General features: G+C 45.4%; 1 protein-coding gene across 1 annotated transcript in view; it reads left to right on the top strand.

Annotated features, from left to right (window-relative positions):
* LOC109461385 (uncharacterized) overlaps nucleotides 1–16,591 on the top strand; it is a 60,495-nt gene that overhangs the window by 18,815 nt on the left and 25,089 nt on the right. Inside the window, exons 10-25 of the mRNA XM_074337753.1 lie at nucleotides 1,035–1,070; nucleotides 1,307–1,372; nucleotides 1,949–1,984; nucleotides 2,274–2,306; nucleotides 6,030–6,154; nucleotides 6,439–6,506; nucleotides 7,129–7,301; nucleotides 7,414–7,449; nucleotides 7,679–7,735; nucleotides 9,640–9,761; nucleotides 10,636–10,703; nucleotides 12,113–12,285; nucleotides 12,607–12,642; nucleotides 12,847–12,912; nucleotides 14,836–14,960; nucleotides 15,128–15,195. Coding sequence (XP_074193854.1) covers nucleotides 1,035–1,070; nucleotides 1,307–1,372; nucleotides 1,949–1,984; nucleotides 2,274–2,306; nucleotides 6,030–6,154; nucleotides 6,439–6,506; nucleotides 7,129–7,301; nucleotides 7,414–7,449; nucleotides 7,679–7,735; nucleotides 9,640–9,761; nucleotides 10,636–10,703; nucleotides 12,113–12,285; nucleotides 12,607–12,642; nucleotides 12,847–12,912; nucleotides 14,836–14,960; nucleotides 15,128–15,195 — 1,288 coding nt within the window. The remainder of the gene's footprint in view (nucleotides 1–1,034; nucleotides 1,071–1,306; nucleotides 1,373–1,948; nucleotides 1,985–2,273; nucleotides 2,307–6,029; nucleotides 6,155–6,438; nucleotides 6,507–7,128; nucleotides 7,302–7,413; nucleotides 7,450–7,678; nucleotides 7,736–9,639; nucleotides 9,762–10,635; nucleotides 10,704–12,112; nucleotides 12,286–12,606; nucleotides 12,643–12,846; nucleotides 12,913–14,835; nucleotides 14,961–15,127; nucleotides 15,196–16,591) is intronic.

Below are 16,591 nucleotides of genomic sequence, written 5' to 3' on the forward strand. Positions count from 1 at the left end.
GGGGGGAGAGGGTGGTAGAAAAGCATAAAAGGGTGTCAAATATATAGTGATGGAAGGAGAACTGACTCTGAGTGGTAAACACACAGCATGATATATACATGATGTATTACAGAGTTGTACACCTGAAACCTATGTAAATTTACTATTGTCACCCCAATAAATTTTAATAATAAAAAGGAAATATATATTTGTGTTAACAATGGCACATCCTGTTCTGTGTCTATAGAAGATTTAACTCCTGGATTGGGAGTAACTTAAAGCGGTAGTTAATAATATGGGAGTTGGTGAGTGACAGATGTGTTTTGTGTGATGATGGACAAGCTATACGACCTCTCTCGGACCCAATGTTCCCATTATAGAGCAGAACAAACATACATACCAGGCAGTATTGTCCTGAAAATCAAATGAGATCATTCAACAATAATCCAAGGAAATCCCAGGGCTCCTCTGGGTTCAGTTTTTACTCACATCTCTCTCAGAGCATCAAAAAGGATGCAATCCATGACCCAGAGAAACACTCGTGAAAAATTCTCTTTTCCCAAATTTCTTTCAGGCTCCGAGTTTTATACCATCCACCTGAACTCCAAGTCTCTTCTCTTTTTAAATATCATCCCATCTCCAAATTTTCTCTAATATTCCTAGCCACATGTACATTACCTTTCCTCCATCTTGCTACCCTGTCACCTCCACACAAAAATACAGTAATAGCTGTAAGGCTTGGAACAAACACTTGTTCGTAAATTTGCCCCGTTACCCTTGTAATATGTTCATCATTATTTCTGGTGTATAGTACATTCCCCATAAATAGGGGCAGTTTTACTGTATTTTTATTTTAACAATAATGCTGATGATATTCATCATGATTTTCAAAGGACAAGGCACATAAAGGCACCAAATAAAATGGAGCCATTATTGTTCATTTGTGAATCTCAGAAAGTTTATTAATGAATTTCATTTATAGGTCTACCGTCTATGCTTCCTTAAGTCTTACCCATCCTAACAGCACTTCTTTACTCTTTTCTCTTTACCTGCAGGTTATAACCATCGGTATGGGACCCCGGCCACCAACAGTGAGTATTCAAAACTGAAACTTCAATGCTCAGTGGACCCTTATTCCTTAGAGTTCATTCTAAGGAGAGAAGCTACTAACATTTCCTCCAAAGTGTCCAGCCTGTGCCTCACAGCAATCCCTAACTCACCCAAGGTCTTGCTCTGAGTTTAGAAAGAAGCCCAAATTCCAATGAACAGCTTCTGCCCCATGTTCCTTCAGGATGGGACTCAGTCATTTTATCATTTTTTTTCTCAGCTCCAGTGACTTCTACCTTCCCTCCAGAATCTCCCATGTCTCTGACTCCCATCCTCAGCTCTACAGGTAGGAACCTGTTCTCTGGGACTTATAAAACTTCTCTTCTAAATGGTCTGGTCCCTGTTAACTACCCAGCTTCAGCCTGTCCCCTCATTCTGTCTGTCATTCTATAAACTTTGGCCACATCAGACTTTTGTCTTCTCCTGTCTTCTCGGGTATGGGGAGGATTTGAGCTCGTCCCAAACTGACCTACACCTTTGGTTGTTTCCCTCAGGAAGAGGCATACATTCTCAGCTTTTCCAGAGGTACACTGAGAGATCAGAGAAGGGGGTTGGGGACAGATAGCAGAGGGAGGAGCTGCAGATGGCCTGGAAGAAATTCTTCCCTGTGCTCCAGTGGCATTCTTTGGGGTTTGTCTATAGGGTCTTCACTTTGAGGGTGTTCTATAAATACTACTTGATAAACAAATTCTTCCTTGCTATTCAGTGGCATTCTCTGGGATTTGTCTATAAGATCGGCACTTTGAGGGTGCTCCAAAAATACTACTTAAATAAATAGATTCATCGAAACTCAGTGGGCCCAGATTCTTGCCAACTCCCATCCTTATAACTCTTCACCTTCTCATTCCCTCTCTTTCTGCAGGTTATACTCATCCTGCCCTGACTTCCACCCCCAGTCGTGAGTAGTAATTTGGGTCCTACTGTTGCTTTGCCTTGGGGGCCATCTGTCCTCCCTGCTATCCTTACCCCATGTCCCCAGGGAGGGAAGGAGTCAGGAAACTCCAAACTGTCTGCATCGTCATTCCCTTGCTCAGAAAAGACAAGTCTGATGCAAACTTGAGGACACACAGGAAAAGGGTCTTAAGGTCCTGTGGTTGGCCTTCTTTGGCTGGGGAGTCTCTCATCAACCATATTTGACTCACTGTATTTTCTTCTCACTATTGCTATGGCCTCCACCATCTCTCCAGCAACTTCAGCGGCCCCAGTTCCAATCTCCACAGGTAAGGACTTCCTCTTTGTAACTCCCCAGTGGAGAGCCATGACCATTCATTCATTCATTCATTCATTCATTCAATAAGTATTCATTTTAGCACTTACTGTATAAAAGATCCTGGTAATGCAGAACCAAACAGAATAGAAAAGGCTCTAGTCTTTGATGGGCTCCCAGCAAGAAAGACAGAGAATAAAGACTTGAGGGTATAAATAAGCATTGAATTATAATTAGAATGGTCTTGGGTGAGTTCTTCAGGTGTGTTGCAGGGATCTTCTTCCTCTTGAATCTTTAGTTTTCATGTCCAGGAAATAAGAGAACTTCATGAGCTCTGTGTATACATAGAAAATGCCCTCGTACAGGTCTGGTCAGGGATTTGGGTGGACTCTGGTTAGGCTGAGGGCCAGCTGGCCATTCCTGGGTTCCCAATGGCCCACGGTAGATTTCAGTAACACCCACTGTCCCTGATGAGGATCCTAGATGAGCCATCACTACCTCTGTCTTAGTTGAGTCTATAGTACTCATCAGCTACGGCCTCCTTGAGGGCATTCGGACCACTGACCACTCAGGCCAGAATGAGCAGTCACTGTAGGTGGGATCTGCCTGTGGTCCCAGGTAGAGGGGTTAGGAGACTCTGGGACCACGATGCCTGGGTTTAAACTGGGCTCTGCCACTAGTAACAAATTGCTGAATAAAGTGTCTATATCAATTTACCCTAGTACTTCATGGGACTATCCAATTAACCTTGGTCTAACCTATGTTGAATGTTATCTAAACCTGTAGATTTTTCTCATCTAATGCTTGACCGTCTTAGCTCCTTGTTGCATTAATTTCAGTATCTTTCATGACTATGTATTTATTAGAATTTGTTTATCTTTTCCTGTTAATGACCTATGATTTTCTCCAATATTTTGTTAGCCTTTTTATCATTGAATTTTAGAAGTTTTTTGTATATCACGGATAGTAATCTCATTAAATTGAAAATATTTTATATTGTCTTCAGGCTTTGTTAATGATGTCTTTTATCATCTAGAAACTTCTTAAAATAATGTTTTAATTTTTCAATTACAGGTAACATATTATATTAGTTTTAGGTGTACAACATAGTGATTAGACATTTATATAACTTACGAAGTGATAACCCTGATAAATCTAGTATCCATCTGACATCATATATAGTTATTACAATATGACTGACTATATTCCCTATGCTTTACATCCTTATGACTACTTTATGAGTATCAATTTGTACTTCTTAATCCCTTCACCTTTTTAACCCATCTCTCCTTCCATCTGGCAGCCATCAAAATGTTCTCTGTATCTGTGAGTTTGTTTCTGTTTTGTTTATTATTATTTTTAGAGTCTACATATAAGTGAAATCATATGGTATTTGTCCTTCTCTGTCTGACTTATTTCACTTAGCGTAATACTCTCTAGGTCCATTCATGTTGATGCAGAAGGCAAGATTTCATTCTTTTTTGTGGCTGAGTAATATTCCGTTGTATATATGTATCACCTCTTCTTTATCCATTTACCCATTGATAGACACCCAGCTTGCCTCCACATCTTGGCCATTGTAAATAATGCTTCAGTGAATATATGGATGCACATGTCCCTTTGATGTAGTGTTTTGGGTTTCTTTGGCTAAATACTCAGAAGTGGGATCACTAGGTCTTTCTTTGTCTCTTGTTATAGCCTTTGTTTTAAAGTCTATTTTTGTCTGGTATAAGTATTGCTACCCCAGCATTTTGTAATGTTTCCATTTCATGAAATATTTTTTTTCCAATCCCTTTACTTTCAGTCTCTGTGTGCCTTTCAATCGGAAGTGAGTCTCTTGTAGGCAGCGTATGTAAGGGTTAGTTTTATCCATTCACCCACCCTATCTTTTGATTGGAGCATTTAATCCATTTACATTTAATGATTGTTGATAGATATGTAGTTATTGCCATTTTATAATTTATACTTTTGATTTTTTTTCTTCTCATCTCTCTTAAAGAAGTCCCTCTAACATTTCTTAAAGCACTGATTTGGCGTTGATGAACTCTTTTACCTTTTTCTTGTCTGGGATGATCTTTATCTCTCTAATTCTAAATGATAGCTTTGTTGGGTAGAGTAATCTTGGTTGTAGGTCCTTGCTTTTCATCACTTTGAATATTTTGTGCCAATCCCTTGTAGCCTGAAAAGTTTCTGTTGAAAAATCAGCTGACAGTCTTATGGGGGCTCCCTTGTAGATAACTAACTGCTTTTCTCTTGCTGCTTTTAAGGTTCTCTCTTTTAACCTTTGAAAGATTTTAGGAACATCCCCAGCCTGAGCCAAGACAGGCTGTTTGTATGGAAAAGCCACTGAAAGCAGCTTGTGTGGGTCTGAAATTTGGGTGGGGTGGGGTCTCAAGGAATCACCAGGGCAGGGTTAATGAATAGTGTTAGCCAGATTGATGGAGACCCAGCTATGGCTCCAGCCTAAGTCTGCACACTCAGGAGCGGGGAGGGCTTAACAAAGAAATAATGGATTCTGCTAGTACTCTGTCTGGAGAAAGCTGCCCCTCCAGCCCTCACCCTGAAACTAGACAATTCAGTTCCTCCCCATATGTCCCTGGAGCCTTTCATGCTGCTGTTCCAGTGCTGGAACTCAGAGTGAGTTAGTTCATCAGTGACTAAGTCTGCGTGCAGTCTGTTTAAGAGGACCACCTGGGACTCCAGCTGCCTTTGTCTTACTCAGTTGCAATCTCCACTGGTTTTCACAGGCAGAAGTTACAGGGACTTCTCTCCCCAGCACTGAAACCCTGGGGAGTGTGGTGTTGGGCTTGGGACTCTTAGCTCCTCAGGGGGAACCTCCACAGCTGAGATATTCCTCCTGATCTTTAATTGCCACATGGGGGTGTGGAACCAGCCTGTTCCATGTCTCCACCCTTCCTAATAGTCTCGAGGTGGCTTCCTCTGTACTTCCTTAGTTGTAGAACTTCTGTTCAGCAAGACTTCTGGCAATTCTCAGTGATGGTTGTTATGTAGTTTAGTTGTAATTTTGATGCAGTCATTACAGGATGCAAGTACAGCATTACCAACTCTGACATCTTGACTGGGAAATCTATCATCCAGAAACTTTAAGTAATAAAGCTTGTCAGTTTTTTGTCTATGCCTTTGAATTTTATCAAAAGTATGAAAAAAACTGTGCTCTGCCACTTGGAGAGTGTGTGACTTGAGGCAATTTATTAAACCTCCTTTGGGCTCAGTTTTTACATCTATAAAATGGGGATAAGAATACTATCTTCCTCCAAAAGTTTTGCCTCAAGGCTTAAATGAGTCAAAATATAAGTAAAACACTTAAAATGCCCTGACTCATAAAAAGCAATATAAGTGTTTCCTCAAACAAATTAAAAAAAAAAAATCAGTAAATAGGTGAATCTCACAGAAATAATTTGGGTTAAAAAAAAAAAAAAAGAAAACCTCAGGAAAAGAGGATGTCTGTTTGGAATTTTAGCAAGCCAGAGGGTCAGATATTTTGGCTTTCTGCTTGATGTATTTACCTCTATGGTGCAATATTTCATACACATCCTCAGTGCCCCTTAGTTAATGTTAATGCTGATGTCTGGGATCCCCTCCCTGTGGAAACTGCCCATTTTAGAGGAGGATATCCCTTCCTAATGCTTGATGACACATCTGAGGATGCCACACACTCAGGCTCACTGAGCACAGGGTAGGCTCAGTAGGCATCTCTCTCCCTCTCCCGCTGCAGCCACTGGCCCTTCCCTGGTGCCATTCACTCTCAACTTCACCATCACTAACTTGCACTATGAGGAGGACATGGGTCACCTTGGTTCCTGGAAGTTCAACACTACCGAGAGAGTTCTGCAGGGCCTGGTGAGAGCCTCGCCCACTTCACTCCTGCCCCACCTACTGAGGCTTACCCACTTAATCCCTGCCACACCCATGGAAGCAGACCGTGGCCCACCTCACTCTTGCCCCAACCACTAATGCAGGCCCCACCCACCTCATTTATTTCACGCCTGTGGAAGCAGTCCCTACCCACCTCATCTGTTTCTATAGTGCAAGCCCTGCCCACTAATGTTAGCCCCACCCACCTCACTTCTTCCCTGCCCCTAACACCTTATCCATTTACTTACTTTCCTCTCCCTCCTCTATAGCTCAGAATCTTGTTCAAGAACAGCAGTGTGGGCCCCCTCTACTCGGGCTGCAGACTGACCCTCCTCAGGTGAGACCTTGGACTAGCTGGCCAGGGCTGCCTCAGGTGCACCCAGACCTGAGGAGTTTGGTATGATTCCTTCCTTCCCTCCCTGTCCAAGTCCCCAGCAGAGGTGGAATTCAGGAGACGCTGGCTCCAGGGTCAATGCCTCTTCTGATTGTACGCCCCCCAACTATCCCCAGATTCTGCAGAGCCCATCAGCAGTATGGGCCCCTAGCCTGGTCATCCTTCTGAATTCCCTCCTCACTCCCTTTGACCAATGAGGGCATTTCCTTTAGGTTTCCAATTCTGTCCCCAGGGTTTCTCTCAAGACAAATGTATCTTTCCCACTTGCTTTAATTCCAAATCCCAGCTCTACACATGTCTCAAATATGAGCTCTCCTGTCCCCATGCCTTGAGGATGCAGGCTTCTGCCGGGCAATTTAATAGTAGGTCTCTCATCCACTGACTCTGCTCATAGTCCCAGGCTGGTGAGAAGTTGGAGGTCTCAGAGGCTCTAAGTCTGACTTCTCACAAGTCACCAGCCTCCCCATTTCCTCTGGCCCCTTCCTTTCCTGCCCCACAGGGATCTCATGACCCCTCCCTAGAAACTCACTTCATTTATTGTCATCCCCACACCCACTCTCCCCAGGCCCGAGAAGGACGGAACAGCCACTGGAGTGGATGTCGTCTGCACCTACCACCCTGACCCTCTGGGCCCAGGGCTGGACAGGGAGAGGCTGTACTGGGAGCTGAGCCATCTGACCAGTGGCATCACCCAGCTGGGCCCCTACACCCTGGACCAGGACAGTCTCTATGTCAGTGGTAAGAAGTTGCCTTTTTGTGTGCATCTTATCAGGTCCCACATTCTTCCTCTCCATTCCTCCCTTTTCCTCATCCCTCTCCCTCCTCACCTTATCTTTCTCTCCCTGTGCAGGTTACACCCACCAGACACTGGCCACCACCCCCAGCAGTGAGTATTCTGAGGCTTAGAATTCTCTACAACCCTGTAAGTCCCAGTCCTTAGGAATGGAAGAGGCCAGGCGCCCACTTCCTTCACTCTCCAACCCTACTCTATCTCCAGCCTCTGATGAACAGGGACCAGTACCCAAGAAATCCCAAGGCATGGCCACTCCCTCCCTGGTATCTCCAAGGTGATGTGATGATTCCCTACACTAAGCTCGTGGGTCTTTTTCCTCCAGAGTCTATGGTGGTCACCGTTTCTGCAGTGATTCTGACTCCTCTCTCCAGCCCTACAGGTAGGCATTCTTGTCTCTGAAGACGCTCCTAGTGACTTGTTGGATTCTAATCACAGGATGTAGAGGAGGGGTAGCGTAGGTGGCATCATTCAGAGGAGACCAAGGCTGACTTCTGCGTATATGACAGGGCCTACCCAGGTCCCGGCCAGTTTTTTGAATACCAGTCCCCTCCCGCCCCCCAGAATCCTAAGCCACTCTCTGTAACCTGTTTATGAAACCTATTGGTAGCCCTTGACTTCTAAATCACCCCACAAACCTTTGAGGAATCGAAGCTGCCCCTCCAGCCCTCATCCCGAAGCCAGACAATTTAGTTCCTCCCCATATGTCCCTGGAGCCTTTTGAGCTGCTGCTCAGAGCGAATGAGTCTGTCAGTGAGTAAGTCCATGTGCAGGCCCTTTAAGAGGAGGGCCTGGGATCCAGCCTTGATTCCATCTCACTCAGTCACAATCTCTGCTGGTTTTCACAGCCAGAAGTTACAGGGATTTCTCTCCCCAGTACTGGAACCCTGGGGTGGGGAATCTGGTGTGAGCCTGAAACCCCTCGCTCTTCAGGGAGGACCTCCACAGCTGAGAGGTCCCAGTTTTTAAGCACCACATGTGGATGTGGGACAAGCATATTCTGCATCTCCACCTGTCCTAGTAGTCTTGAGGTGGCTTTTTCTGTATGTCCTCAGTTATAGGACTTCTCTTCAGCTACAGTTCAGGCAATTCTCAAGATGGTCTTTCTGTAGTTCAGTTGTAATTGTGATGTAGTCCTGGGAGGATGTGAGCACAGCACTTACCTACTCTGCCATTTTGACTGGAAAGCGGCTTTAAATATACTCTTTTATAAAAACAGACTTGAGAAGAATTATTCATAAAGTAAGTCTTATTATAATAAATCAGTAAATTGGGTAAATTGGGAAAAAATGTTATTTGGCAAATTGTCCCTCAGGCAAATTCTCAGATGAGGCACTGAAGGTTGACCCTGTCTGGGAGGGTCCTCAAAGGTGCCCTGCTAGGAGGAAGAAACTGGCTCAAGCCAAGATGAGCCTGTGCTCCAGGGGTTTTGAGACTTCAGGGTTGAGCAAGGAAAAGGATATAACCACTAGATGGCAGTAGCATACACAAGGTTTATTGGGCAACACTTTTTTTTTTTTTTTTTACTGGGCGGTAAAGAAGAATGAAATCTTACCATTGGGCAACACTTTGATTTGCCTGCAGGGGCTGTCCCTCAGAGCAGACACCTCCAAGAAGTAATGGCATGGGGACCATTACTCAACTCAGGAGAGAAAGGAGGGGATTAGAGAAGAGGTTTATGTATTTAGGTGATGCCACTCAGCGGCCCATTGATGTGTATCTGGGTTAGACACCTCTGAAAGGAAGTCATGGCTTAGGATGTTTATAGCCACAAAGCTTATCCTTTTTATTGCTATCAGATGTTGGGTGCAGTTTCACAGGGTATGCAAAGCAGGCAGGCTCAAAATGGCAAAAAATATATATGCTTGTTTGGGCTATCCTAAAACAATTGGATGTGTAAAAAATTGAGTTTAGTCCTTGTAAGCTTTTGAGCTATGGATCCCAGCTTGCTGTGAAGAAATAAATAACCTAGGGGCTAATATACAGGCACTGTCTTTGCACCGTGAATGTAACACCCCGATCCCACCATCTTTAGTTTCTGTATGTGGCCAAGTTGGGAACCACGTGAAATAGAACATACCACTGCCTCCACTCCCCACTCCTAATCCATCTCCAGCCTCTGATGAACAGGAAATGATGCCCACAAAAAGCCCCAGGCATGGGTGCCCCTCTCCTTTACGTCCAAGATGATGGGATCCCCCAAGCAGGCAGGGGTTGTGGCCCACTCACCCTTTGCCCCACATCTGGCCTAGCTCAGCATGGCCTCTCCTTCCCCTCCCTACGCAGCTGCTGGCCCCGCCCTGGTGCCCTTCACCCTCAACTTCACCATCACCAACCTGCATCACACGGACGACATGTGGCCTGGCTCTGCGAAGTTCAATGCCACAGAGTCAGTTATACAACACCTGGTGAGCACCCCTTGCTGCCCACTTCTCTACCCACTCCTCCCCACCCTCTCTCAGTCTCTCGCTACACTTTCGGAGGATATGGGAGGTTGGGCAGGCAGGCAGTTGCAGGTTCAAAACTTGGAACTGCGACAGACAGGAGATGTGACTTAGGAGTAGTGATTTGCCTGTTTCTGTGTGTTTTTTTTTTTTAGTTTCAGGTGTACAAAACAATGTCATAGTACATTTACACCTCTCACAAAGTGATAACCCCTCTCCCCCAATCTACTACCCCTCCAACATCATATATAGCTGTTACAATTCCACTGATTCTATTCCATTTGCTGATTTGCCTTTTGATATCATTTACTCATCTGTAAAACCGAGGCAATAAGAGCACTTACCCCAAACGGTCCTTTTGACAATTAAATGTGGTGTGAGATTAAATGTTAGGGAACTGCTGTTTTATTTTAAAATATGGTGTGTTTTTTAATCTATTTTTTAAGATTGTTATTAAAATATAGCCAACATAAAATATTATATTAGTTTCAGGGGTACACCACAGTTACTCAACATTTGTACCCCTAAAGAAGTGATCACCATAAGTCCATCTGACACTGTCCCATGCTATCCCAATATTATTGACTATATTCCACATGCTGTACATTATATCCCCATGACTTACTTGTTTTATACCTGGAGATTTGGACCTCTTATTCCTCTTCACCTGTCCTTCCTTTTCTAATTTTTAAATTACAGTTGACATTCGATATTATTTTATATTAATTTGAGGTGTACAACATAGTGGTTAGCATTTCTATAATTTATGAAGGGCTCCACCTAACTATGATGATTAGTTCTATATTTACTTTTTTATCCATCACTCTTTCCTCTTCAGCTCAAGCCCCTGTTCACCAACAGCAGCATTGGTTCGCTGTACTCTGGCTGCAGACTGACCACACTAAGGTGAGACTCTGCTTTGTCTTCCCGTAAGAAAGTGTCGTAAGGTGTGGGCTGGTTGGGCCGGCCGGGGCCTCAACTAGGGTCAAGGAAGTGAGGTGCCTAGGACACAGCATTTAAGGAGACATCAATCCTTAGGTGCTAACAGTGTGCTTGAACAACCCTGAGAGGGTTCACGTCCTTAAATATTAATTACATCTTGACACCTTGCTTATTTCATCCTATTCCCAGACCTGGGATGGTGCTGTGCATGGCCCTCTCTGATTGAATCATCCTACATCCAACAGACACTCAGACTTGCAAGGTCTAAATGGGCCATACATGACAATAGTTGTACTTAGAAGGATGTGGACAGGAAACAGTGTGCCAGCAGGGCAGTGCTGGCCATTTAGTTTTTGCAAGGACACACTTGATATTCCCAAGGCTATTTCGACATTCCAAGTGACCGTCCATGTGCAAATAAATGAAATTTCAATGGATAGGTGCTGGAGCCACATTGGCTTAGATATACCGTGTCCCAAAGAGGAACCAATATCTTTGCAACAGTCCTGCCCACTTAACAGGGTCAGCCCACACCCCAGGAAGTCCAAAGTTATAGCTCCCTACTGGGTATCGATGTCCATTTAAGGTCCTTCCAGGAAAGATGCAGGTCATTTTCATCACAGGCAGCATCGCCGGGCAATGCAACAGACAGCACACCTTGATCATTTCTAGGGGACCTGAGCTAGAAGCAGCTTAGCTCTAGGTCACTTCCGTCCTGCTGAGGTGCAGGCATGTTTCTCCCCAGTCATGCTCTCTGGCAGTGCAACCTGCTGGATCTCTCAGGTTATCCCTCCAGGACTCATTTTTCCTGCTCTAGAGAGGTGGTGATGAAGGAGGCAGGTGGGCAGTGGGTGGGGTCTCTGCTATGCAGCGTCTCGTGCTCAGATGCTCAGGTCTAAAGATTGGGTTGGGTTAGCTTTCTGAGAGCTGATAAGTCTCTGTTTAGAGCTGCTGTCTGGTGTCACTAGGGAATGCGTGTGTGCTCTGTAAACATGTAATTTTACAATGAATTAATTAATGAACACTTAATAATGTACCTGTCAGGAGGGCTAGTTATTTTATATCAGTAATGTCTGAATCCTACCACATTCTAGCAAGGTGGTTATAGCACTGTGAAGATGGGAGACCTGAGTCAGAGAAACTTCTGTGGATTATTTAACACGTGACAGAACTAAGGTTGGACTGATAGTCGTCTGACTCTAAAAAATCCACTCTGGTCATTTGTGGCTCATCGGTGCCCCTCCTCTTGTGAGCAGCTCGTGCCTAGATCAGGAGAGCAGATCAGTGAGCACCAACATACAAGTGGGCTGAGAGAGGATGTCCTATCAGGATGTCTCTGTCCTGTCCCCAGATCCATGTCCTTCTTTCCCCAGGCCTGAAAAGGACGGAGCAGCCACTAGAGTTGACGCCATCTGTACCCACCGTCCTGACCCTGCAGGCCGCGTGCTGGACAGGGAGCGGCTCTACTGGGAGCTGAGCCAACAGACACACAGTGTGACCTGGCTCAGTCCCTACCTCCTGGACAGGGATCGTCTCTATGTCAATGGTGAGCATCTGGCGGTGACAGTGGTCTCCTCCTGCACCCCAGGTGGATGCGTCTGTTGGTGCTCTGAGCTCTGTCCAGAGGATGCAACCATGTGTGCTCTGTCCTCACTTTTCCTTTCTTTGTGAGGTCCCCCTCCCTCACCACGTGTGTATCCATCACACACACAGAGGCAGCGAGTCAGAGAAAGCTTATAGGAGGCACAACCCTCTATCTGGAAGGGATGCAACTTCTCGATGGCTTCTACTCTGCCACCAATGTTCCGACCCTGGCACCCCTTCCTTGACCCTCTCAAATATCCCACCTGACTCTTACTCTTTGCAGGTTACACCAGACCAACCTTGACTGCCATCCCCAGTGGTAAGAGTTCAAACCCGACGCAGCCCCTGGCCTTACAGTGTTTTCTGGGGGCAGCTGGTCCCTCCTCCCTGGTGGGAAGGAAGCCGTAGGGCCCTGGTTGTGCCCCCCTCATCTTCTGTGACTCAGATGAGGCATCAAGGCCCCCTGTCTCTGGCATCTCGAGGGGAGTCTGCATCATTCTCATTTCTGATGCTTCCTCCTCAGTTTCTGTGACTTCCACCCCCTCCCTGGGAACCTCAGCAGCTTCAGTCTCCTTCTCCAGCTCTACAGGTAAGAGTCTTCTCTCCATGAGCACTTCCTTCCCACCTACATGCCTCTGTGCTTTGTAATGAGAAGACACGAGAGAATGCACAGGAGGGTCACAGCAAGGGGACAGTGTGCAGAGGATAAATTGGGGGAGGGGTCACACCCTCATCACATACCAGTCCAACTCCATTCCTGTATTCAGAGAGCTCTGTGACTCCAGGTTTTCAATCCCAGACTGCAGCAGTGGCTCCTTTAAATCCATCCTTTACTTTCGGTTAAAGTTTTGTATCAGTTAACTTTGTATAACAAACTACCCCAAATTTACTGAGTTGAAACAATCAGTTCTTACTTCTCATGAGGCTAGAAGTGAACACTGCAGGGTTTCTGGTGTGTCTGCAGCCGCCTGCAGGTTAGTGAGGTGACTGCTTCTGGGACATGCCTGACGGATGGCTGGGGTGACCCACTTCTCCTTCATGTGGCCTCTCATCACCCAACAGGCTAGCTCCGGCTCATTCATACAGTGGCCCTAGAGTTCCTGGCAGCAAGAGAGGGTGAGCCTCAGTGCTCAAGTGCCTTTCAAGGCTGCTGGCTTCACGCCTCCCTTGTCCCATTGGCCAAAGCAAGTCATGGCCAAGCCAGAGTTGAGAGCTAGAGAAAGAGCCTCCCATCTATTGGTGGAAGGGCTGCAACACCACATTGCAAGGGTGTAGATGCAGGGAGGTGGAGAACTGCTGGCCACTTTTATAACCTTCCCCATTGGTGACCTGCCAGGGACCAACTTTTCACCATGTTGGCCCTACAGGACCTGAAGTGTGGGGATCCGTTAGTGAGATCACATCCAGTGATACATTCTGGAACAATTCACAGAGTTTCACCTTCTGCTAGAATGGAATGAAAATAGTCAAGGGCACATCCAGGATTAATTCCTACAGGGCAGAGACTAAATGGCTCAACAGAGAGAGCAGACATGAGTAATAACAACAGTGGCAATTCACTGCTGTCATGACAGCAGCATTCACTGATTGTCACCTGATGGGGACCTTGCTTTACATACATGATCTTCAACTTCTGTGGGTAGGCACTGCAATTTCTCCATTTAAGAGAGGCTTACACTGGTTCTTAGGGGCTCAGTGTTTTTCTGAGGTCACACGGCCTGCAGATGGGCAGGACTCAACCCTAAGTCATTCATACTCTAGAGCCTGAGCTTCTGCACAAAAATAGCTGTGTGGCCTTGGAGAAGTGACTGAACCTCTCTGAAACTTGCATTTATTCTCTGTCAGTTGGACACACCTCCAAGGGTTGTGTGAGGATTACACGAGATACTGGATGGAAAGTGCTTAGCACAGAGTGTAGCACAGAGTAAGCTCTTACCAAACATCAGCTGTTGCTATTGCTCGTGTGTTTATTGTCATTGTTATTATCACTAACATTTGTTAGTGTCTTTCAAAATAAAGTTTCCCGTTCTGGGATGAGACATTCCGAGCTCTTGCACCAGATGTGAATACCAGACCCTCCCCCCACCCCCACCCTTCACCCCTAAATCTAGCTTGGAAAGTAACTTGGGACATGACTTCCTTTTTATTTTTGATTAGTTTTTTTAATTAGTTTCAAGTGTGCAAAACAATGTAATAGACATTTACACCCCTCACAAAGTGATAATGCCCCCAAAGTACTACCCCTCTGACACTGTATCTAGCTGTTACAATTCCATTGACTCTATTCCCTATGCTGCACTCCGCATCCCGTGACTATGTATGTATGTATATATATATATATATATATATATATCACATTATAGTTGAGTTCAGTATTATTCAGCTTCAGCTTCCGGTGGAGAGCGCAGCGGTCAGACCTCTACACCATCCATGAAGTGGTCTCCGTGATACGACAAGTGTTCATCTGACCCCTACCAAATCTTGACTGTCTCCTCTCTCGTCCTCGCTGCAGTTGCCAGCCCTGTCCTGGTACCTTTCACACTGAATTTCACCGTCACCAACCTGCACTACGTTAATGACATGCAGCCTCTGGGCTCCGTGAAGTTCAACAAAATAGAGAAGATCTTTCAGCACCTGGTGAGCGTCCCGCCCCCCGAATTCCTGCCCTGCCCACTGCTGCGACCTCTCCTGGCCCCTTCTCTCCCAGCGTCCCAGCTGAGGCCAGCCCCGCCCAGCCAACCCCAGCCATGCCCCCGTCCTTCCCTCTCAGTCCCTCTCCTCGTCTCCCTCTGCTTCTTCAATAGCTGGGACCCTTGTTCAAGAACACCAGTGTGAGCCCCCTCTACTCCGGCTGCAGACTGACTTCGCTCAGGTAAGACCAGCAGTGGAGGTTTTGTATCCACAGTCCCCTAGGCTTGGTCCTCCCTTTGGCCTTTCCAGCACTTTCCAGCTCCCCACCTGAAACAGCCATTAACTATCCCAGAGGTTTCTGGTCCCTCGTTCCTGTTCTGGACCTTCCCATCCTCCTGAGCCTCCAATCTCACATGCAATATTTAATAGGAACAAAATGGTACAACATGACAACCAGGAAATATGCCCCAAATTCCTTCATACAGGATGCATCCCTGATCCTTCACCAGGAACACACCCACAGCCTACTTTGACCCCAACCCATGCTACATATATTTCTTTTTATAACTAAATTTATTGTGGTGACATTGGTTAATAACCTAAGTTTCCAGTATACGATTCTATAATACATCATCTGTACATTGCACTGTGTGCTCACCACCCAGAGTCTGATCTCCTTCTGTCACCATATATTTGACCCCCTTTGCCCTCGTCTACCTCCCCCCACCCCAAACCCTCTGGTAAACATCATACCGTTGTCTGTGTCTAGGAGTTTTTGTTGCATTCTGTTTTATATCCCACATATGAGTGAAATAATATGATTCTTGTTCTTTTCCATCTGAATTATTTTTCTTAGCGTGACATTCTCAAGATCCATCCATGTTGTCACAAAGGGCAGTATTTCATCTGTTTTATGGCTGAGTAGTATTCCATTGTATATATGTACCAGATCTTCTTTATCCAACCACACATCTAACACTTTGGTTGTTTCCGTGTCTTGGTCACCATGAATAATACTGCAATAGACATAGGGCTACATATATCTTTATGGATAAATGCTTTCAAATATTGAGTGTAGATACCCAGAAGAGAGACTGCTGGGTTGTATGGTAATTCTATTAATTTTTTGAGGAGCCTCCATATTGTTTTCCATTGGGCTGTACCAGTTTATATTCCTACCAACAGTGCATGAGGGTTCCTTTTTCTCCACAACCTCTCCAACACTTGTCATTATTTGTCTTGATGACGACAGCCATTCTAACTGGTGTGAGGTTGTATCTCATTGTGGTTCTGGTTTGCATTTCCCTAATAGCGAGTGAAGTTGAGCATCTTTTCATATATCTGTTGGCTATTTGTATGTCTTCTTGGGAGAAGTGCCTGTTTAGGTCTTCTGCTCACATTTTTCATTACATTGGTTTTTATATTTTTATTATTTTATTGGGAAATATTGGGGGACAGTGTTTTTCCAGGACCCATCAATCATTGTCCTCCAATCTAGTTGTAGGGGGCGCAGCCCACCATCCCATGTAGGAATTGAACCGGCAACCCTGTTGTTAAGAGCTCACGCTCTAACCAACTGAGCCATCCCGCCGGCCCTACATTGTTTGTTTTTTGTTGTTGAGTTCTATGAATTCTAT

This window comes from Rhinolophus sinicus, linkage group LG07 (assembly GCF_036562045.2).
Source record: "Rhinolophus sinicus isolate RSC01 linkage group LG07, ASM3656204v1, whole genome shotgun sequence".
NCBI lineage: Eukaryota > Metazoa > Chordata > Mammalia > Chiroptera > Rhinolophidae > Rhinolophus > Rhinolophus sinicus.